This window comes from Narcine bancroftii, chromosome 6 (genome assembly GCF_036971445.1).
Source record: "Narcine bancroftii isolate sNarBan1 chromosome 6, sNarBan1.hap1, whole genome shotgun sequence".
Taxonomy (NCBI): domain Eukaryota; kingdom Metazoa; phylum Chordata; class Chondrichthyes; order Torpediniformes; family Narcinidae; genus Narcine; species Narcine bancroftii.
Window position 1 is genome coordinate 214,828,869 of NC_091474.1, and position 24,063 is coordinate 214,852,931.

The 24,063-nt window shown below is 39.8% G+C and overlaps 1 protein-coding gene across 1 annotated transcript in view; it reads right to left on the bottom strand.

Moving 5' to 3' along the window:
* The window catches only part of sim1a (SIM bHLH transcription factor 1a), an 81,945-nt gene that overhangs the window by 7,446 nt on the left and 50,436 nt on the right, over positions 1 to 24,063 (bottom strand). The window contains exon 10 of the mRNA XM_069883566.1: positions 20,522 to 20,942. Within this exon, the coding sequence (XP_069739667.1) occupies positions 20,522 to 20,942 (421 nt within the window). The remainder of the gene's footprint in view (positions 1 to 20,521; positions 20,943 to 24,063) is intronic.

Below are 24,063 nucleotides of genomic sequence, written 5' to 3' on the forward strand. Positions count from 1 at the left end.
TCTGGTGCTGCAGTCTGTCTGAAAACAGTTGCCTGTTCTAAGAGGGTCATGTGGTTTTCTCTGAGATAGAGAGAGAGGAGAAGACAGTTCTACATAGCAGCCGGGACTGGAACATGATAAGCTGGCAAGTTTGTGGAAAAAAAACCATTTTGAAGACAGGTTGTGAGTTCTTAGTTCAACCTGTTCAAAGCCCTTGTGTTCCATACAAGAGGAGATGACTGCCTGTATAATGTTTCACTTGAAAAAATGGAAACATAAAAGGAACTCTGTGGTGACCTGAAAGAAAAACCCTGATGGGGCAAGTTTCTTCAGCAAGACATTGAAGTGGCTAATCGGAAGGAATCAGTTTGTGTCCAACAAGCAACAAATCTCTCTCTGATAACTAACAAGAACCTTCCTGAGCAGTAATCATTTATCTTTCAAGCACCAAAGCCTGGTGAAATTCATAAATGTCAAATTCTGTGCACAGTATAAGAATTACCTGAAACCAGTGAACTTGGAGGAGAGAGAAGTGAGATTGGACTGTGAATTAAAGAATTTTTCTGAATTTATACACACATTACATGCACATGTGCTTCGAATTAGAAGGGGGTTAAGTTAAGTTAATAGTAATAAGTTTGATCCTGTTTTCGTGTTTAAAGATAATTAAAAGCAACTTTTGTTTAAATAACCATTTGTCTTGGAGAATTTCTATTGCTGCTGGGTTTTGGGGTCCTCTGGACCGATAACATTTGGGGGATCATCTTTTCAGATTGAAAATTGAACTTTTGGGATCTTAAACTTTTGTTTTTTTGTGATTTTATTAGTTAATTGTTTTTTCCAAACTACTTTAAAGCTTGTGTGTGTGTGTGGAAAACAGCATCAATGGATTTTTATCAAGACCATCACCTGCAGAGCTGCAGAGCAAGAGAAATGAGGAACTGATGGTTATTTCTAAGGCATTAAAGCTGACTGAGATCAAGCATTGAATGAGGAAAATACATACACGGAGGATTATCGTGAAATATTATATAGGTGATAACATTTGTTTATAAAGACAGAAAATTTTCCGAAGGATAAATCTGTTGAGTTGGAATTGGAATTGGAGAAATTGAGGGTGGAAGAAGAAAGAGAGAAATGGAAGGTGTTGGACGAAAGAAAGAAAGAGAACTTTGAGTTGGAGAAACAACAAAATGAGGCAGACGAAGCTGAAAAACAGAGAATATATGAGACAGGGGAAGCTGAAAAACAAAGAGAAGACGGTAAAAAAACAAAGAGGAAGATGATAATGGAGGAAATATGAGTTAGATGTAGCTGACAAATGGAAGGAGGAGGATGAAAGGCAAAGAAAATGTGACTTGGAGAAAAATTGAAAGTAACAGATGGTTTCAATTAGAGAAGTTAAAAATTGAGATGGAGGGAGATAAGAGAATTGAAGGTTGTAACTCCTAGGGAGAGGATTTTGGCTAGAAGAGACCTAAATCTAGTTCCTCCTTTTGATGAGGGAGATATAGATACATATTTTCAGCTTTTCGAAAAGGTTGCTGAGAGCTCAAGATGGCCAAAAGAAAAATAGCCTCTTATGCTCCAAAGTGCATTGAAGGGAAAAGCAGCAATTGCATCCTTTAGTTTGACTACAGAGCAAGTGGCAAATTATGACACTGGTTAACAAGCAGTATTGAAATCTTATGAGTTGTTTCCAGAAGCATATAGACAAAAATGTAGGAGTTAGATGAAAACGTGGAACCAATATTATATGGATTTTGCTCTGGGAAAATTTGTATGTTTTGATAATTGGTGTCCCTCAAAAGGAATAAATAATGTTGTTGAGAGACTGAGAGAATTTATATTAATTGAGGAAATTAAAAGGTATGTTCCAAATGAGATTAAATTATACCTGGATGAGAGATATGTGGGAACATGGCAGCAAACAGCAAGGTTAGCAGATGAATATGCCCTGATTCACTAAAAACAAATTTCAGATTAGTAAGCCTGTTCAGGGGGTTAATGTGGAGCAGACTGGTAAGCCTGAAATTAAGTCTGAGGAGAATGTAAAGGGAAAAGATGAAGGTAAAGTGGGAAAGGACAGAATTTGTATGTCATTTTTGTAAAAAAAAAGCTGGTCATGTTATTGCGAATTGTTTAGTGTTGAAAAAGAGACGAGAAAAGGAGATTTACCAGAAGCATGTATTCAAACAATTGAATTTAAGGAGAGCAGATGGTCCATGACTGGTAAGGGTGTTATGGATGTTTTCAAACCTTTTGTGTCAAAGGGCTTGGTTTCAGTAAAGGAGGGAGAATCACAGGTTCCAGTTAAAATTCTTAGAGTTATTGGAACTGCCCAGTCACTGTTGTATGTTTTAACTCTTGATCAGAAGACTGACGCAGGGGAGATGACTTTGATTAGAGGTGTTGGAGGTGAGGTAGAGTCAATATCTCTTCACATCATGGAGCTGAATTCAGAATTAGTTAAAGGACCTGTTGTAGTAGGAGTTATTTCATGCAAGGAGTCTCATTTTTATTAGGAAATGATTTGGCAGAGGATAAAGTTGGGTCAGTTTTGAGATTAACAAATCAGTCTAGTGAGGATGACGTTGAAGAAAATTGAGAGATATATCCTGCATGCGCTGTAACAAGGTCTTTGTCTAAGAAAATGATGAGAGCAGAGGAAGATCCGGTTGATAGAGATTTGCCCAGTACTTCTGAAATAGTCTAGAAGGAGCAGGTTAATTGATTTCTCTTTGATAAGGAAGGAGTTGATTCAGCAACAGGGGAGAGATACAGATCTTAGTGACTTGAAGGGTGAATTGCTAATGAAACCTTATTATGAGGAAAAAGGTCATGGAGAACAGTCTGTATCCGGGGTGTTAGTTGTGGACAGGGTTGAGGAAGTTATGGATCATAAGATTATGGAAACAGAATCTTGTGAGGGTAACCTTAAAGAAACCTTGGTTCCTGTGTGCCTGTCAAACTCAGCAATTTTGGGAAATCTAGAAGAAATGTTAGGCCACCTTAAGTCACATGAACAGATGCAATTGAAAGAATTAATTTTGAAATATACAAATTTGTTTCCAGATGTGTCAAAAAGGATGTCAGTTATTTATCATGATGTGGATGTGGGAGAGGCAATTCCCATAAAACAACACCCATATTGAATAAACATTCAGAAGAGTGAAATCATGGATCAAGCGATGGAATATATGATGTAAAAGGATATTATTAGACCTTCAAACTCAGATTGGAGTTCTCCTTGAGTTCTGGTACCAAAGCCAGATGGAACCGTTAGGTTCTGTATGGATTCCAGAAACAGTAACTAAAACAGATGCTTATCCTATTCCAAAAATAGATGACTGTACTGATAAAATTGGGAAAGCTAAATTTCTTACTAAGGTGGATTTGTTGAAGGTTTACTGGTGTGTACCTCTAACTAAGAGAGCAAAGAATATTTCTGCTTTTGTAACTCCATATGGTTTATGCAAATATAATGTGTTAACTTTTGGCATTGAAAATGCCCCTGCAACATTCCAAAGGATGTTGATGCTTATATTGATGACTTCATCACAAAAAGTGACACATGGGAAGAACATCTGAGGGAATTGAGCAAATTGTTTGCAAGATTATCCAAAGTAAACCTGACTTAATTTAGCTAAATTTGAATTTGGACATGCTACTGTAAAATACTTAGGTCATGTAGTTGGTCATGGCAAAGTTGCACCTATTCAAGCTAAGGTGAATGCAATTTCTGAATTTCCTATTCCTAATGGCAATAAAGCAATGAGGTTTTTAGGAATGGCAGGAAATTATAGGAAATTTTGCAGAAATTTTGCTAATGGTTGCTCTTCCTTTAACCAATTTTTTGAAGAAAGTGAAGATATTTGTATGTACAAAAGTTTGTCACACAGCTTTAGAAAATTTAAAGGAGATGCTCTGCCATTACCCTGTTTTAAAATCCCCTGATTTTAACAGACCATTTTCTTTAGCAGTGGATGTCACTGAGGGGGGATGAAGGTGCAGTTTTGTTACAAAAACATGATGAAATAGACCATCCAGTTGCCTGCATTTCAAAAAAATTCAATATTCATCAAAGGATTTATTCCACTATTGAGAAGGAATAGTCTATAAAACTTGCTCTGCAGAATTTTGATGTATATCTCACTACAACTCATGAACCAATTGTGATATTTACTGACCACAATTCTCTTGGTGTTTTTGAATAAAACCAGAAGATTGTTACACTAGATTTTAATATTGTAAGAATATAATCTGCAAAATAATGTAATAATAGATTCTTTGTCAAGATGTTAAAATTGATCATGTATAGAAATATATACACTCAACATTGGGTTACATTGTTATCATTTAAGTGATTGTAAACTCAATTTGCTTATAACTGAATTATAACACAAGAGTTAAAATTCCTTGCTTGGGGAAAGTGTGGCGGATTATGTTATTTTTTATATTGTATATAGATATATATTTTAAAATGAGATAAATGGTGTGGTTGTTTTATAGCATAGGTCACAAACAAATACAAACACTTCAAAACAGATCTCATTTAAAATGCAAGAGCTCAACTCAAGCCAGACGGTCCAGGCTCCGATTGCCTTTGCCAAAAACCTTGAAGAATGCCTACAAGGACTTCACAAGTAGGTGTTAATTGGATATGCTATGGAGTAATGATGAATGGATTTGAAGATTAGGTCTGGTGCTGCAGTCGGTCTGAAAACAGTTGCCTGTTCTAAGAGGGTCATGTGGTTTTCTCTGAGAGAGAGAGAGAGAGAGAAGACAGTTCTATGTAACAGCTTGGACTGGAACATGACAAGCTGACAAGCTTGTGGATAAACCCCATTTTGAAGACAGGTTGTGAGTTCTTAGTTCAGCCTGGACTAAGTCCTTGTGGTTCATACAAGAGGAGATGGCTGCCTGTATAACATTTAATTTCAAATAAGGGAAACAGAAAAGGAACTCTGTGGTGACCTGAAAGAAAAAGGTTATCAACTGGAAAACTTTGAAGTGGCAAGTTTCTTTGGCAAGACACTGAAATGGCTCATCGGAAGGAATCAGATTGTGTCTCTCTGAAAACCAACAAGAACCTTATTGAGCAGTAACCATTTATCTTTCAAGCACCAAAGTCTGGTGAAATTCATAAATGTTAAATTCTGTGCACAGAATATGAATTACCTGAGACCAGTGAACTTGGAGGAATGAGAAGTGAGATTGGACTATGAATTAAAGAACTTTTCCGAACTTTTTCCACACATTACATACACGTGAGCTTCGAATTAGAAGTGGGCTAAGTTGAGTTAATAGTAATAAGTTAAAGTTTGATACTGTTTTCATGTTTAAAGATAATAAAAGCAACTTTTGTTTAATAACCATTTGTCTTGGTGAATTTCTATTGCTGCTGGGTTTTGAGGTCCTCTGGGCCCATAACATTATATTGTTTCCCACATCTGCCATGTTTCCCTCCATACCCTGAACCCACACATCTGCCCTGTTCCCCTCTGCTCCGAGAAACCACACATCTGTCCTGGTCCCTCCACCCCCAGAACCCACACATCTGTCATGGTCCCTCCACCTTCTGAACACACACAACTGCCCTGTTCTCCTCTACTCTCAGAACCCACACATCTAATCTGGTCCTCTCTACCCACAGAACCCACACATCTGCCCTGATCCCCTCCACTCCTACAATCACCAAAGAAAATATAGAGAGTTTGAAAACTCCAGATGCTGTAAAATTAACTGGAAATGCCAACCATGAATGAAGGCTTTAAAAACAAAGATTTATACTGTACCTGTAAGCCACTGGAATCAATAGCCAACTGGATACAAAGAAGATTGCAATGCTTCTTACCATTATGGGACCTAAAGCTCTAGAATACCAGAGCAAATTCTACAAGATAATTGAAGTATTTGATGAACGGTTCACCAAAGAAAAATGAAATCTTCAAGAGGTACGTGTTTTGCTTATGCATGCAGCTACAGAGAGACAGCTTTGATACTTTTTTTTTGAAACAGAATTAAAATTAAAAACCAAAACATGCAATTTTGAATCACTCCAAGATTCAATGATCTATGATCAAATTGTGTTCAGAATTAATGATAAGAAAGTGAGAGCAAGGTGGCTGCAAGAGACAGAGCTTATCTTAGCTGGAGCTCTAAAGATATACCAGGCCAGTGAATTAGCTCTGCAGCACGTGAAAATGTTCAGTGATAGTGTAAAAACCAGTGAAAATGAAGGCATAGTCATAGCCACAATATCTGGACACACACACACACACACACACACACACACACACACACACACACACACACACACACACACACACACACACACACACACACACACACACACACACACACACACACGCGCGCGCGCACACACACACACACACACACACACACACACACACATTGTAAATGATGTGGCACTAAACATGTGCCAAAGCAATGCCTACTGATGAAAAAGTCTATAATATGTGCAAAGGGCAGAATCACGACTCAAAGCAATGTTTTTCTGAAGGGAAACAAGGCAGAAATAAAAGTGTACAAACTATAGAAGAAACTGCTCTCAATTATACACTTTTCGTGGGCATAGTAGTGCAACTGGACTGTGTCACTGTATACAAATGGAACAAATATTCCTTTCAAGCTGAACACAGGGGCAAAGGTCAATTTGATCTGTTAGCATGACATCAAGCAATGAAGATAAAGCTATACATCCATGCAAATCCTGTACTGCTCAAAGCCTACAATGGACAGAGTATCAACACAAAAGGTACATGTAAACTCAAGGTGAAAGTTAAAGATAAAGAGCACCACAGTAGTCGCAGGTGGACATTATTCACTGCTTGGTGACAAAGCATGTGAAAACTTAAGCCTAGTCAAGAGGGTGTATCACATTAACAGTGACCATGCACAGAACAGCATGGTAGAGGAAATACTGGATCAATTTCCAGACATTTTCAAGGGGTTTGGAGTTCTTCCTTACACTACAAGAGGACACACAGCCAGTAATGCATGTGCCGAGGCAGGTTCCAGCACTACTAAAAGAAAAGCTCAAGCAGGAACTTGACCAAATAGCGTACTTGGCATCATAAAGCAAGTGGAGGAGCCCACAGAATGGGTGAATTCAATGGTATGTGTCAAAAAGAAGAACGGTGACCTATGCATGTGGATAGATCCAAAAGACTTGAATGCCAATATAAAGAGGGAATATTATCAGATTCCAAACAGGGATGAAATTACAAGCGAGATGGCCATTGCAAAGTTTTTCACTAAATTGGATGTATCCCAGGGCTTCTGTAAAATAAATCTGCATGATAATAGCATAACATACTGTACATTTAATACACTGTTTGAACAATACTCCTGTCTGAGGATGCCTTTTGGAATTACCTCAGCTTCGAAAGAGTTTCACAGGACAATGGAGCACATCATAGAAGCATAAATGGAGTATGTGTGAACATGGATGACATGGTCCAATGGAGATCCACACAAGAACAACACAACAAAAGGCTCATTAAAGTGTTACACGGCATTCAGAAATATGGATTAAAGTTAAACAGAGAAACATGTCAGTTTGGTGTGAAGGAATTCAGCTTTCTGGGAGATAAACTGTCAGAGGCAAGTGTAGAGGTAGACAAGAGCAAGGTGAAAGCAATTTTAGAGATGCCCAGACCCACTGACAAAAAAAAAAGTGTATTGAGAGTGCTGCGAATGATTAATTTCTAGGTAAATTCATACCAAACCTGTCTTCTAAAACAATGTATGTAAGGAAGCTGTTACAGGACTAAGGTGAATTCAAGTGGACAGACAACCATGAGGAAGAATGGGGACAAATGAAGACCATTCTAACTACATAACCAATACTTTTGAAGTTCTTTGGCGCATCTTGAAGGACAAAAATATCTACGGACACTTTTAAAAAATGGAATAGATGACATACTACTTCAAGCTATACAAAAAGATTGGAGGCCAAGAGCATACGCCTCAAGGACGATAACAACATCTGAACGTTGATATGCACAGATCGAGAAAGAGTGCCTAGGTCTGGTCTAGGACTCAAGAAATACAACAGTTATGTGAAGGGTCTACCAACATTCATGGGAGAGACAGACCACAAGCCATTAATAGCAATAATCAAGAAAAACCTCAGTGAAATGTCACCAAGAATCTAAAGACTGATAATAGGTTACAATGTTACAACTTTAAATTGGTGTACACACCAGGGAAAATTTGTGTGTTGACAATCCAAGGCATTGACGCAGATTGAAGCACACAATGAGAGTTCCATGGAGACAGATGTGAATCTCCATGAGAATTTGATCACTGAATCTCTTCCGCTATCTGACATGAAATCCAACCAGATCGCAACTAAAACAGAAAAGGACACAGTTCTACAAAAGGTTATCAATGGGCTTCTACTCAAAAAGAGTAGAATTGTCATTCCTCAATCACTTCAATAAGAGATGCTGAAAATGGTGCTCGAGGGGCACCTTGGAATTGAAAAATGCAAGAGGAGGGCCAGAATCGGTGTTTATTGGCCAGGGATAAATGCTGACATTGACAGGATAGTTTCAACCTTTGAGACCTGTTTGAAACATCACGTAAACCAGACAAAGGAATGCATGAAGATAACTGATGTACTAGCAGAACCCATGGCAAAAAGTTGGGACTGATCTGTTCCACATGGATGGTTGGTTATTGATTATCTATTGAACTATTCAGAGATTGTGCTGCTTCCTTGTACGTCTGCTGTTTGTGTGATCGAATATATGAAATCAATCTTCGCAAGACACAAAATTCCTCAAATTGTCTACAGTGACAATGGACCATGTTACAGTTGTAGAGAATTCCATAACTTTGCAGTGGAGAATGATTTCCAACATGTGGCTTCAAGTCCTCTGCATCCACAGTCAAATGGCAAAGCAGAGAAAGGAGTTAACATAGTTAAACAGTTGCTCCAGAAAGCACGTGACAGTAGCTCAGATCTGTATCTAGCTCTATTGAGGTACAGAGTTTTGCCAATTGAACATGACATGTCATCCACTGAGCTTCTTATGGGACTTAGTCTATGCACCACATTTCCCCTTCTCTGCAGACCCAAACAAGAACCAAAATGTTGAAGATGTTGAACAGAAACAAAAGCAAGTGGGCAAGGGAGACAAAAAGCAAACTATGATGAGTCAGTGAGAAGCTTAGGGCCACTGGTACAACATGAAACAGTGAGACTCAGAGCTTTCCACACTTGGGATGAAGAGGCTAAAGCAAATCCAAGATCCTATACTGTCAGAACAGAGGAGGGATTGAAGGAGCCTAGAGAAAAAAAACAGAGATACTACAGGAACAGACAGATGCAGAGGATCCAGCCTGCACAGCAACAGAGGAAACACCACCAGTGCTAGACAGTAGTGAACCAGCAGAGCCGACGCAAGCAACTGTGTTAAAAAGATCCACCCAAGATGTCAAAGCACCTGACAACTGAATCTACAAAAAAAAATGCACACTTAAAAATGTTTGCTGCTGATGTTCATGTTACGTTTGTGTTGAACTTTAACTTGAAAGAATATTGTATTAATATGTCATGTTGATTAAACATCTCAAGGAAAGGGGATGTAGTGATAAAGTGCTACTTCCAGAAGGTGTCAGTGTGTGTGACATTTGGGGAATGTTACATCTTAAGAGGTTCAAGACGGATGCCTCCACATGACGTCTGGTCTGTGTGTATTCTGTCTTAGTACTGTTTGCTTTAGTTAATAAATCTAGTTGTTTAAAAAGAGTCCAAGTTTCTTTATTATAATAAAAGAAACATCGCACACTCAACTCCAGAACCCACACATCTACCCTGATCCCCTCCACCCCAGATTCCACACATCTGCCCTGGTCTCCTCTACCCCCTGAACCCACACATCTGCCCTGGTCCCTACCCTCAGAAGCACACATCTGATCTGGTCCCCTCCAACCAAAGATGCAACAACAGGATTCCTCTTGTCCTCTTCTACCACCACACCAGCCTCCACATTGAACATATTATACTCTGCAACTTCTGCCACCAACTATGCAATCCCACCATCAGACACATCCCCTCTTCTCCCCTCTCACATTCCAATGCAGAGCACTCACTCTGGACTCCTTCAACCACTCATCCCTCATTCAATAACCCTCTCTGTACCTACCTCTGTGACTGCAAGAAATGCTGAAAAATACCTCCTCCCTCAACAGCATTCAGAGCCCTAAACAGTCCTTCAAAGTGAAGCAAGACTTCACTTGTGAATCTGCAGTGGCCATCTGCTGTATCTAGTTCTCCCGCTGTGGACTTTTGTACATTGGTGAGACTAAACGCAGACTGGGCATTTGTTTTGTTGAGCACCTTCATACTATCTGCTGCAGTAGCAAGGACCTCCAGTGGCCAACCATTTTAATTCCACACCTCATTCCCACACCGACATGCATGTCCATGACCTCATGCACTGCCAAATCGAGGCTTCCCGCAAATTGGAGGAACAACACCTTATATTCAGTCTGGACAGTCTTCAGCCAGATAGAATTAACAGTGACTTCCTCATTTTCTCTTTGTTTCCTACCCCTCCTTTTCCTTTCCTCCTGATCCCCACTCCTTCCTTTCTCTCTCCCATCAGAGAACTACCCGCTCCCCATCACTTCTCAGCTTTTGCTCTTCTTCCCTCCTACCTGTATCCACCTGTTAACCTGCTCTTCCCTCTTCCCCTTCTCTCTCCTCTCATCGCCTTCCATTCCCCCCCCCCCCACTTTTTTATTCAGACACTGGTTTTTTTTGTTCATACATTGAGGAAGGGCTGAGGCTCAAAATGTTTGTTATCCTTTGGTTTGTATAGATGTTGTGTGACCTGCTGAGTTTCTCCAACATATTGATGTTTTGCACTCGACTATAGCATCTGTTGTCCTTCAGGTTCATGTTCAGCCTTACCCTGGCCATGGATAAAGCCCAAGGCAGACATGTGAATGATGAGGAGAATTAAAATGGCTGGCAATCAGGAGTTCCAGCTTGAATCTACAAAATTGCAGGTGTTCAGTGAGGCTGTTGCCCAATATGCATTTGGTCTCACTGATGGAGAGGAGGCTACATTGAGTGCAATTCATGTCACCCTCATTCCATGCTGGCGTCCACATGTGGTCTGCTGACAGAACACCGTCTTACTGGGATTTATCAGCACTATTGCTGGTTTGCCTTGTCTCATGCACCACAAGACCTGGCATAAGATCCAAAACGCCACTGGTACCTTTACAAATACTGAAAATGCATAGCCAGTTTGGCAGTGCCTGTGGAAAAAGGAACAGAGTTCAGGTTGAAGACCATTTTTCAGGACTTTATCTTCAACCTAAATCGTTAATTCTGTCTTTCCACAGATGGTCTCTGACTTGCTGCATGTTTGTAAAATCGTTCTGATTTTCTTTTACATTTCAAGCATCTGCAGTTTTCCTTTTGAATTTTCATTGCAAATCCTGCCACCACTAATTTGTTAGTTTTCTGACGATGTGACATTGATTCAGAAATTGCAGTCGTTTGTTACTTGTGGATTTCCAAAGGTGCCCCTTATAATAGGCTAATCATCAGGTTGGTAGGTCATAGGAGAAAGTGGTTATAGCCTCATGACAGAAAGCTGACAGAGTAACAGAAAACAGGAATGGAGAAAAACAGTTGAGGATATTTTGTGTGGGTGAGGGTCAGTGAGATAGGCCCTCAACATCTAGCCCAGCTAAATGTGGGCATGCAGAAGTTGCAAGTGATAATTCGAAGCAAATGACCTGGTCCTGCATGCTTAGCTCCTTATCATCTCTCGTATGTCATCACCCTATGAAGTTCATTACAAGAGGCAGTGTCTCAAGAAAACAGCCTCTGTCACCAAGGCCTCTCACCACCCAGGCCATGCCCTCACTCACTGCTGCCATCAGGAAGTTGGTGCCGAAGATGAACGCCCATTGTTACAAAAACAGCTTATTCTCCTCCGCCATCAGATTTCTGAATGGACAATGATCGACAGACACAGCCTCATTTTTTCTCCTCTTTTGCACTGACTTATTTATATAATTTTAAATGTAATTTATAGCCATTTTTGCAGCTGTAATGCTACTGCAAAATAATAAATGTTATGACACATGTTCACAACAATAAATTCTGATTCTGAATTTTTTTCAAGGATAAATATACCATTACTGTTTAATACTTTGTGTTTTCAAGATTGCAAGTGCTTTGATTCCAACCTGTGACTGAACTCTATTCTCCCAATCATTTCAAATGGCCAGCCATCTCTTCAAAGAATTGAAATAATTTGATTTTCAGGCCATAATATGCAAACCGGAATTTTATCATAATTAAAAGAACACATTTTAAGACATTTTTACATGTATTGCCTTAGAGAGACTTGCCAATGAAGACCATACTCTCATACGTCTTACCCATTTTGTCTCAATTATTTCAGGTTCATCCATTAAATATAGAACGGTAGAGCAGAGAATGGGCTCTTCAGCCCACAAAGTTGTGCCAACCTATATAAACCTATTCCATGATCAATCTAATGTTTTCCTCCATCATGGTTCATAGTCCTCCATTATTCTTATACCTGAGCCTATCAGAATCAAAATTAATTGTCATGAATAAGTCACGAAATTCTGTTTTGCTGTAGCATCACATTATGTCCATCTAACAACAATAATATAAAAAAAATAAAATAATAGTGCAGAAAAAGTAAGGCAGAGTCTTTTGTTCATTAATTATTCTTGAATCTGATGGCAGTGGAGAGGAACCTGACCTTGTGCCACTGAGTGCTCGTCTTTAGGCTCCTGTACCTTTTTCCTGATGGTGACAGAGTGAAGAAGGCTTGGTCTGGGTGGTGGGGGTCTTTGAGGATAGAGGCTGCATTTTTAAGACGCCACCTCATGTAAATGTCCTCAATGGCATGGTCTGGTGCCTGTGATGCCGCAGGCCAAGTTAACAACCCTCTGGAGTTTTTCCTTGTCCTGTGATATTGTGCCTCCATACCAGACAATGATGCAACCAGCCAGTATGCTCTCCACAGTACAACTGTACAAGTCTTCGAGAGTCTTTGGTGACATACTGAATCTCCTCAAGCACCTCACAAAGCACAGCTCCTGGTGAGCCTTCTTCGTGACAGATCCTCGGAGATGTTGACACCCAGGAATTTGAAGTTCTTGACCTTCTCCATTACTGAGCCTCAATGAGAACTGGGTCATGTTCCCCTGACTCCCTCCTGAAGTCCATAATCATCTCGTTGGGTTTGTTAAAGTTGAGCACAAGGAGCTGCTCTGTCTCCCTCCTGTATGCTCCCTGTTTGCCATTTCTGATTCTGCCGTCAACTGTGGTGTCATCAGCAGACTTGTAGATAGCATTGGAATTGTGCCTGGCCACATAGTTGTGGGTGTATAATGAGTAGAGCAGTGGGCTAAGCACACATCCTTGGGATGTGCCTGCGTTGATAATCAGTGAGGAGGAGATGTTGCTTCAAATTTGTTCTAAGAGACTTTAAATGTCCCTATTGCACCAACCTTGGCAGTGTGTACCAGGCACCCACCATTCTGTGTAAAAAGGCTCACCCCTGATCTCCCTTAAATTCTTCTCCACTCATCTTAAACAGATGGCCTCTAGTATTGGCCATTGCTGCCCTTGGAAAAATGTGCTAGCTATCCATCTATCTACCCCTCTTATAATCTTCTATGCCTCTATTACATCCCCTCACATCCTCCGTTGCTCCAAAGAGAAAAGCCCTAGCTTGCTCAGCATTTCTTCATAAAACATGCTCTCCAATCCAGGCAGCATTTTGGTAGTTCTCCTCTGCATCCTCTCTCAAGCTTCCACATCCTTCATATAATTACCTGATTAGACCTGAACACAATACTCTGTTTAACCAGAGTTTCACAGATCTTCAAACTCACATCTCTTGAAATCAATCCCCTGATTAATGAAGAAGAGCAAGTATATGCCATCCTAACCATCCTACTAACTTATGTGGCAACCTTGAGCGACCTATGGACTCGGAACACAAGATCTCTTTATTACTTCATCCTTCTAAGAATCCTGCTATTAACCAAGTTCAATTTCAATCTTCCAGATAGTATCATGTCAACTTTGCATACTATATTGAAGCACCATGATGGAAAGTGTCAATAACCAGACAGTTTCAAAGCATAGCACACCAACTGAACCACTGTTCACACAGTGCAACAAGCTTCTGTGTTCACAGAGGTGATGATTAAGATAATAAAATAATTTGTAAACCAGCAAAGACTCTCCTCCCAAGAAACTCATCCCCAGTATTGCTCAACACAATATAATCTGATTTGTTTACTCAAGAAGATCCTTTTTCTCTTCTGCCCAAACAAGATTTTTATTTGCTAAAATGGTATTTTATTTCTGTTTTACCTGATTAAGTGGTTAATTTGCACCTAACTACCTGATGTGAAAATGTATTAATATTTAATTTTAATTTAGACATACAGTACAGTAATAGGTCCATCCGGCCCATGAGCCCATGCCACCTATATATCCTAATTAACCTATACCTTCATATATTTTGAAGGGTGGGAGGAAACTCATGTAGACATGGGAAGATCATACAAACTCCTGACAGTGCCAGATTTGAACCCAGGTCATTGGTACTGCACTAAATTTATGCTAACCACAAGCTAACTATGCCATTTTTTATATCTTATTGAACTTTCCAAGGTGTTAACTATAACCACAAGTTTGTTGTCATTTCTAAGCTTTCCTACTGAGCCACGTATTCCTAAATCCAAATCTTCTGTGTAATTCATGAAAAACAATGGTCCCAGTATGACACACTGGAATATTTTTAGCCAGTTTGCTTCCACTTGAAATAAGCAGTCATGCATCTTATTGTAAACCTTTTTTTAAAGAAAATCTAAGACCAAGATATTTACACCATTGTTTGCCCTTCACCAGTTCTAAGCACTAGGTCAGTTTACCAGTGATTTGACTGACAGAGGCCTCGCCTTTGTTCTGCCTCCCCATTTATACACAGGAATCACAATAGTTGTTCGCCATTCGTTCATAGCAATCCCAATTTTGATTGAACTATTATATACTGTAAAACCACACCGAAACGCTGGAGGAACTCAGCTGGTCTTTTCAGCATCTATAGGAGACAAAGATATATTGCCAACGTTTCAGACCTCAAGGAAAAATCAGAAAAGGTAGAAGCAGGATATATCAGAAAGTCTCAGATTTCAAACAATGGGGGAGGAATCCAGACCAAAAAAAGGTGTTAATTAGACTCAAGCTCAATGACTTGAGAGCTGATGAAAGCTCTGTCAATAAACCAATTGGTGAGGAAATAATGCAGGGAATTTCAAAAAGCAGAAATGATAGAAAAAAAACAAATGTGAGAACCTGAAAGCAATGATTTTAAAACTGATGAACATTGTGATTATGTTCTCTAGGTCAGAACATTAACCTAATTTCTCTGCTCAACCTATTTACACTCTGAACCCTCCCCTTTTATAGAGATCATAGCGAGCTTCCATGTGCACTTCATATGAACAAAGAGAAATCATTCAGCATTTAACAAATGTTAAACTGAAAGCGCCAATTCCACATGTGAGCTAAATAGTGAAGAGCACAGGTGTTGGGAACAGTGTGGAGAACCGAACACTTGGCATGGATTCAATTAATACGAATTCCTTTGGTCTCTGTGTTATGCTTCTGCAAAATATGTTTATGTCAGATTCCACTTTTTATCCATGCAACAAAACCATAATCATATGTTTAAATTGTATCTTTCCTTTTATCGCTAAGGAATTCTTATTCAGATTTCAAAACTGGTCAATGTTTTGATGAAAATGACTGAATCAAGTAAATGACAGGAAAATACATGAATCATAAAATGTCACAATCAGACTGATTGTTATAAACACCTCATTTCCAACATTACGGAATTATCCTCGAGTCACAGCATTGGGGATCTGGAAGAGATCCAGCCTTATTACTAATTAAATAGTAATGGACCAGAAAGTGTTCATTATGTTGGATAACACAAAGCAGAATCAGTATGAGAATACGCCAGAGCCAACTGGTCTGAAAATCAGCCAAAGACTGAGCCAGCTTTCAGGAGCTAAAGCAGATCCAATCCTGAGAGAAATGTACCAGCTTTCTTGTGCAGAGTCCAAAGACAACATCACTTCTCAGTTTTCTTCAGTTCATACTGTAAACAAATATCTGCACCCAACATTTTGCAAATGGTACCCTGACTAGTTGCAGAAATATCAGCACCGTATGTTTGAAGGACACTACTAGTGATTTGAGGAAAGTTTTAAACTTCTCCAGATGGATAATTTCAAATCATATCTTGCACTTACTTAAAAAATCACATTAAGTTCTCAAGCATGATAAAACACATTGCTGCAAATTAATTATTTCTGAAATGTTATCAGTTTGCTTTGTAGACAAATACATCAGTCTGTCTGCATAAAGTATGGCCTCACGAATAGCAAACATATAAAAGCCTAGTTAATCATAATATTGATTGATAAATGAATGTTCACTATTTTAATGTGACAAAAATTGGACAGGATTTACAACTGGCTGGTGACAGACTCCACCAGATTAACTAAAGAGACAGAGCACAGAACAAGGTCACTCAGCACATAAGGTCCATGCTGACAATACAGCATCCATCCATACTCCTCATCCTATTTTCCAGCAATTGGCCCATTGTCTTCTGTGCCTTAAGTAGGGATCAAGAAACATCTTAAGTGTCCACCATCTCCACCATCTACTCAGGCAGTCCATTTCAGATTGTAATTCTTCCTCAGATCCTCTCAAAATCTTTTTACCTTAAGCCCTGGCTTCATACACTTCTGTGTGGAGAAACCTGATCTACGCTCTTCATAGTCTTGTACCCACATTCAGAACTGTTCACAATCTCCACCCCTCCAAAGAAAGCCTCTATTGGGTCAGAGATCCTGCATCAGATAAAGGGTTCTGCTAAAGGGTCTCCGACCTGATCCATCAGCTGTTTCGTTCCACAGATCATGCCTGGCCACCATTCTCTGTTTTTCTTTCAGATTTCCAGCAAGAACCATATAATATTACAGCACAGAAACAGGCCCCTTCGGCTCTTCTAGTCTGTGCCAAACATTTTTTTTGCCTAGCCACACTGACCTGTACCCAGTCCAAATCCCTTCATACCTCCCATCCATGTGCCTGTCCAAATTCTTCTTAAATGTTAAAACTGACCCCATATTCACCACTTCAGCTGGCAGCTCAATCAACCCTCCCACCACTCTCTGTGTGAAGATATTCCCCCTTAACGTCCCCCTTTCACTCTTAACCCATGCCCTCTGGTTTGTATCTCACCTTCACTCAGTGGAAAAAGCCTATCTACATTTACTCTGTCTATCCCCTCCCTCATAATTTTAAATACTTCTTTCAAATCTCCCCTCATTCATCTGTGCTCCAGGGAATAAAGTCATAGCCTTTTTAATCTTTCCCTGCAACTCAGTCATTGAACTCAGGCAACATCCTAATAAATCTTCTCTGCACTCTTTCTATCTTATTGATAGCTTTTCTGCAGATAGACGACCAAAACTGCACATTATTCTCCAGGTGTGGCTTTACCAATGTCTTATGCAACTTTACCATAATATCCTAACTCCTATACTCAATACTTTGATTTATGAAGGCCAATATGCAAAAAGCTATCTTTACAACCACAAGACATACCATCAGTCAAAGATCTCCAGTCCAAGAAGCAATCATCCAGCATCACTCTCTGATTTCCCTATCCAGCCATTGTTGAATACCTAGCATCTGAACCTTCTTTCACTAACCTCCCATGAGAAGCCTTGACAAAGTCCATGTAGACAACATCCACAGCCTTCCCTTTATCAACTTTCCTAGTAACCTTGTCGAAAAACTCTCTTAAGATTGGTTAAACATAACCTACCATGAACAAAACCATATTGACTATCCAAATAATTGTATATCTCTTAGAACACCTTACAATAATTTACCTACTACTAACATCAGGCTCACTGGCCTATAATTTCCAGGGTTACTTTTGGAGCCTTTTTTAAACAATTGGACAATGTGGGCTCTCCTCCAATCCTCCAGCACCTCACCTGAGGCTAAGGACATTTTAAATATTTCTGCCAGATCCCCTGCAATTTCTACTCTAGTTTCTCTCAAGGTCCAAGGGAATATCTTGTAAGGCCCTGGGGATTTATTTGCTTTAAGACAGCAACCACTTCATTCTCTTTAATTGGTATAGGTTCTATCACCTCACTGCTTGTTTTCCTTACAACTCTGTGCCTGTTTCCTGATTAAAAAAAACATTTAAGACCTCCTCCACATCTTTTGGCTCCATTCAAAGTCATCCACTCTGATCTTCAAGGGTACCAATTTTATCCCTTACTATCCTTTTGCTCTTAATATATCTAAAGAAACCTTTAGGATTTTCCTTCACATTGTTTGCCAAAGCAATCTCATGTTTTCTTTTAGCTTTCCTGATTTCTTTTCCTTGGGATTTTTTTTTTTGCAATTTTTATTGTCCTCAAGTGCCTCATTTGCTCCATGTTGCCTGTACTTGCTATACACCTCTCCTTTCTTCTGAACCAGATACCCAATATCCCTTGAAATCCAACTAAGAGCTAACCTTGACTTTGAACCTCACATGAACATACAAACTCTATACTCTCAAAATTTCACCTTTGAAGGTCCTCCACTTACCTTGCCCATCCTTGGCCGAAAACATCCTTGCCCGAATCCAAGCGTTCTAAATCCTTTCCTATTTCCTCAAAATTGGCCTTTCTCTAATTTAGAATCTCAACCTGAGGCCTAGACCTAGCCTTCTCTTTAATTAAAACTAATGGCATTATGATCACTGGGCCCAAAGTCTTCCCCTACACATCCATTTTATTTTTTTTAGACATACAGCACAGTATCAGGTCATCTCTGCTCACAAATCCATACCACCTGATTTACACCCAATTAACCTACACTCCTAATATCGTTTGAACAGTGGGAGGAAACTGGAGCCACTGGGGAAAAGCCATACAGACACAGGTAGAATGTACAAACTCTTCACAGACAGCACAGGATTCAAACCCGGTCCCAATTGCTGACACTGTAAAGCATTGTGCGAACCTGTTACCTGTCCTGTCTCATTCCCTAATAGGAGATCCAGTATTGCATTCTCTCTAATTGGTACTTAACATTGATTTAGAAAACTTTCCTGAGCACATTTGACAAACTCAAAGTCATCCAGCCTTTTTATAGCATGGAAATCCCCATCAATATGTGGAAAATGAAGATCTCCTACTAATACAACCTTGTGTTTCCTGCAGCTTTCAGCTATTTCTCTACAGATTTGCTCCTCCAATTCTCATTGACTATTGGGTGGTTGATAATACAACCCCATGAGTGTGGTGATACCTTACCCGTTCCACAGCTCAACCCATATAGCCTCAGTAGACGAGTCCTCTGGTCTATCTTGCCTGAGCACAGCTGTGATATTTTCCATGACACTCCTCCACCTTTCATTCCCCCCACCCACCTCGCCCCACAATCCCTGTTCTATCTCATCTAAAACAATGGAAGCCATGAACATTGAACTGCCAATCCTGCCCCTCCTGCAACCAAATTTCATTAATGGCCACATCCATGCTCTAAGCTCATCTGCCTTTCCTACAATACTCCTTGCATTAAATTAGATGTACCTGAGAACATTTGTACCATGTTACAATCTGTTGACTTCTAACAGTGCATGCAATTTTTATATAATCTTTTCCCTCCTGCACTCCTCTATCTATTCTGACACTCTGGTTCCCATCACACTGCAGCACGAGCAAACCTTCCCGCAAGGATATTCGTCCCCCTCCAGTTCAGATGCAAACCATCCCATTGAAACAGATCCCACCTTCCCTGGAAGAGGGCCCCAATGACCCAGAACGTGAAGCATTTTTTAAAATCTATTTTACAGCCTACCCAGTTTCCCCTCACAGCTTAAATGGTCCAGCCTAGATGAGTCTCCTGTGCACCCTCTCTTGTATAACCATGTCAATCTTATGTTGTAGCAGCCAAAACTGTACATAATGCTCCAGCTCCAATGGTTAATATAAAGTTATATCCAAATCTTACTGTCCAGCAAAAAGAAAAGCCAAAATTTATCCTATGCTTCAAACAAAAGAAGCCAACCAAGCAGTTGAGGACATTTCTTCCTTTCCAATGCAGAGAACCACTAGTCATTTCTAAAGAAACTCATAAGTTTATTTAGCACTTATATGTGACAAGATTGTAGAAAGGAGTGGACCTGAGGAGGTTTCCGTATTTGACAATGTGCAGTTTTAAAGTAATTTAGCCCCACATGTCATGTCTCATATAAAACAATGAAAAGGCATGTTAATGATTGAACAACTATCACAATAAACTCTCCACTACACAAACTGAAAGTAATTTCCTTAGAATTAACTGCTTCCTGCAATATGAATGTGTTAATTGCTTGTTCCATCCTTACATCAATCTTACCATGAATATTGGGAAGAGAGGCTATATGCGGCATGCTGTTTTCATATCCCTCTCTGCTCTCCGGAGACGACTTTGCCAGGGCCAGTGTCATACGCGAAGAACTCCACCAATTCTCTCTTGCAGACTGCGAGCCCCCAAGGAAGTACCTGCCTGCCTCACACCTTCCTCCCTCGCACGGCGACATGTGGAAATGTGACGGTCTTTCCTCCACCGATCTGGAGTGCTCCAGGGCAAAGCCGTAGCACAGAGAGTTTCTATCCGAGAACTGTCCATAGGAACAGGATATAATGTCATGCTGGGAGTGGGGCTGTGGCCCTTCTGTATGATCCAGCAGTTGTGGGGAAGCGTTGTCAGTTAGCGGACTTCCTCCCCACTGGCTCTCGTGATCTGATTCGGATCTTTCAGTGTGGAATCCAGAGTACTGCAAAAAAGGGGATGAAAAAAAGAAGTTATAGAAAGGATCATAAACCTGTAAATTATTTTCACTTCGTATTAAATAATAGCAAATTTATTTTCATTCATCCTTATTTCTGTTTATCATAGTCCAGAATTTAGGATTAGTTCAATAGCTTTTTAAGTTTTACTTGGAACCATTAGGCTGAAGGGAATCTTTCTATGAATGTTGCCATAGGAACAGTTATTTCAAAGTCAACCTTAATCACTTAGTTCTCCATGCTTTCCTGCAGTCAACCTCCTCTCAGCTTGTTCAAACAACAGGCTTCTAAACCAGAGTGGCAGAAAGCAACTCAACAATTTTTCTGACATTCTGGAACTTGATAAAGACTTCTCAATGAAAAAAAAATCCACAAAATTTCTATCATACCATAATTGTAGCTACTGTCATTTTTTAAAAAGACTCTGAATTTTGTTTGGAGGAGGATGGAATCTGAGAATAATTTTATACTATCAGGATAAATCAGAGTTCATGAAGGGTTAACTGAAATAATTACCATGTGTAAGTCATAAATTAATGACATTATAAATATCTATTCTTATTAGTTCAAACTATCAATTCTTCAATAAAATATTTTGCACTGCTAAGGATTTACTCGCCGTGATCTATTGTAAAATTCCCACCAGTATTCAACATGAACTTTGTGACCATTGAGCAGAAAACTTCAGCCCATTCTGTAGTAAAGATAAAGTGAATTACAAAGATCATCCTTAGGAACCTGGAAACAGAAACTTAAAGACAGAAGAACTGTATGCACATTCTGTAAAGATTTGGAAAAAGCTATCCAGGCTCATCCAATTCTTGCTAAGTATGCTGTAAGTTTCTGACCTATACATGTGGTGGAAAGTGTACTGACTGCTATATCATGGCCTGGTGTGGGGACACAAACACCTCTGAGTTAAAAATCCTACAAAAGGTAGGGGACACAGCCCAGTACATCACAGGCAGAACTTTCCCCACCAACGAGAATATCTACATAGAACGTTGCCATCAGAGAGCCGCCTCAATGATCATGGATCCATATCTCCCAGGAAATCCTCTGTTCTCGCTTCTGCCATCAGAAAGGAAGTATAGGTGCCACAGGACTCATACCACCAGTCTCAGGAACAGTTGCTACCCCTCCTCCTTCAGACGCCTGAACAATAGACTCATTCAGAGACTCATTTAAGGGCTCACATATTGCTCATTATTTATTACTGAATATTTATATCTCTGTATTTGCACAGTTTGTTTACATTTCTTTATTTTGTTTATATTTCTTTCCCTCTTTGAGGACAGTTTACAGTTACTGGAAAATAGAAATTGTGCCTGGCTCGCAGGAAACAGAATCTCACTGTTGTATGTGATGTCATATATGTACTCTCACAATAAATTAGAACTTGAACTTTGAACCATCTTTCATTCAAGAAGTTGGAGCACCCCCATCATAAATCAGGTGTAAAAATCCTTCCTCAGTTCCCTTTAAATCCAACCAGTTTCACTGAATATCTAAGTCTTGACTAAATCAACAATCGAGACATTGCTTATAGCATTCATAATCATCTGGATATTTATGAACATGATTGGGGTGTTGCAACTTACTGAATGAGTGATGGATCAGACACTCTCACCAGAGTTAGCCATACCTGGATGAGCTAGGGAGTTTTTGTTTACCAGTTTCTCGGGATGGTCTTTGTATAGTGTGGATTGTGGAGGGCCATGTGACCTTTCAGTCTGGAACCTGGTAGGAATGTGGATTGTGGAGATTTATTTGGCTTCTCCGTCCGAAACCAGATGTGAATGTGGATTGCGGAGGGTCACGTGACCTGTCCGTCTGGAACCTAGTCGGAAGTCACATCAAATGCCAATCAAGGTTGAACCTGCCCACCTATTAGTGCACACCTCACCACTGGACCCTTTAAATCAGTTAATGATTACTTGGACAGGACTCCCCAGATTACTGCACTTTAAAAACCCACCAAATGCAGCAAGTCATTCTCTTTGCTTCTTGGTGCTGACAAGGAAAGCTGCTCTACTCCAGGTTAAGAACTGTGGACATCACTGGAGGAGACATTGGTAAGGTGTGCACTACACAGAAAGTGGGAACATAGTATTGTGTGGAAATACTTAGCATTGACCTGTATCCCATTGGATCAGGGAACTGGGAATATGTGTTGAAGTAGCAAGAATATGCTAGTTACAAAATATTACTGCACATGTATGAGTGGGAGAGTAAGTAGCCACTGGTATCAGAGATTGCTCTATCCAATGTGACTGGTGACATTCTTTAAAGTACCAAGTGTTGTTTTGTGTCTTCCCTGTTACTATTTCACCGTATGTGCAATAAAGATCATCCTTTGTTTGTTTCACCTGTGTCCAGACTGGTTTCTCTGTGAACCCACTGAACCTGATTTGATCACATGTAACATTTTGTAATTCACTCATCTTTACATCAGAATAGATCAATGTTTTCTGCTCAAAGGTCACATAGTTAATGTTGAATTCTGGTGAAAATCTTAAATTACATTTTGGGTACAGCGGACAACTCTTAAACTATGGCCCACACATATTTGGGATTTGGCAGGGAGTGTTCATAACCGGAGCACCTGTGTGATGGGAAGGATGGGTGTGGGGAAGGTGGAGTGCAGGTTCTATGCACAGACAGGGCTGGAGGATGGACTGAGTCAGCTATTAGCCAGTTCTGGCTACCCTATTCTCATCATACATTTATTAACAATTTTGATGAGAATGACAGTGGAATGATTAATAAGTTTGCAGCTGGCATCAAAATTGGTGGTATGGTGAACAGTGAAGAAGATGATAATAGAATCAAAATCAACTGGGAAATGGGCAAATGAATGATAGACAAAATTTATCTTGGACAAATGTGAAGTGATGCATTGCAGGAAATTAAACCAAGGCAGGACAGAGCAATTGTGGAACTGAGAGACCTGGGAGTATAAGTACATAGTTCCATGAAAGTGGAACTAAAGCAATTTGGTGTTCAATTGGCCAATTTATCCTGGATCCCATGCAATTTGATCTTTCGGACCAGTCTACCATGTGAGACAACCAATGTTGGTGCCATTATCATCCATGAGCTTGTAGA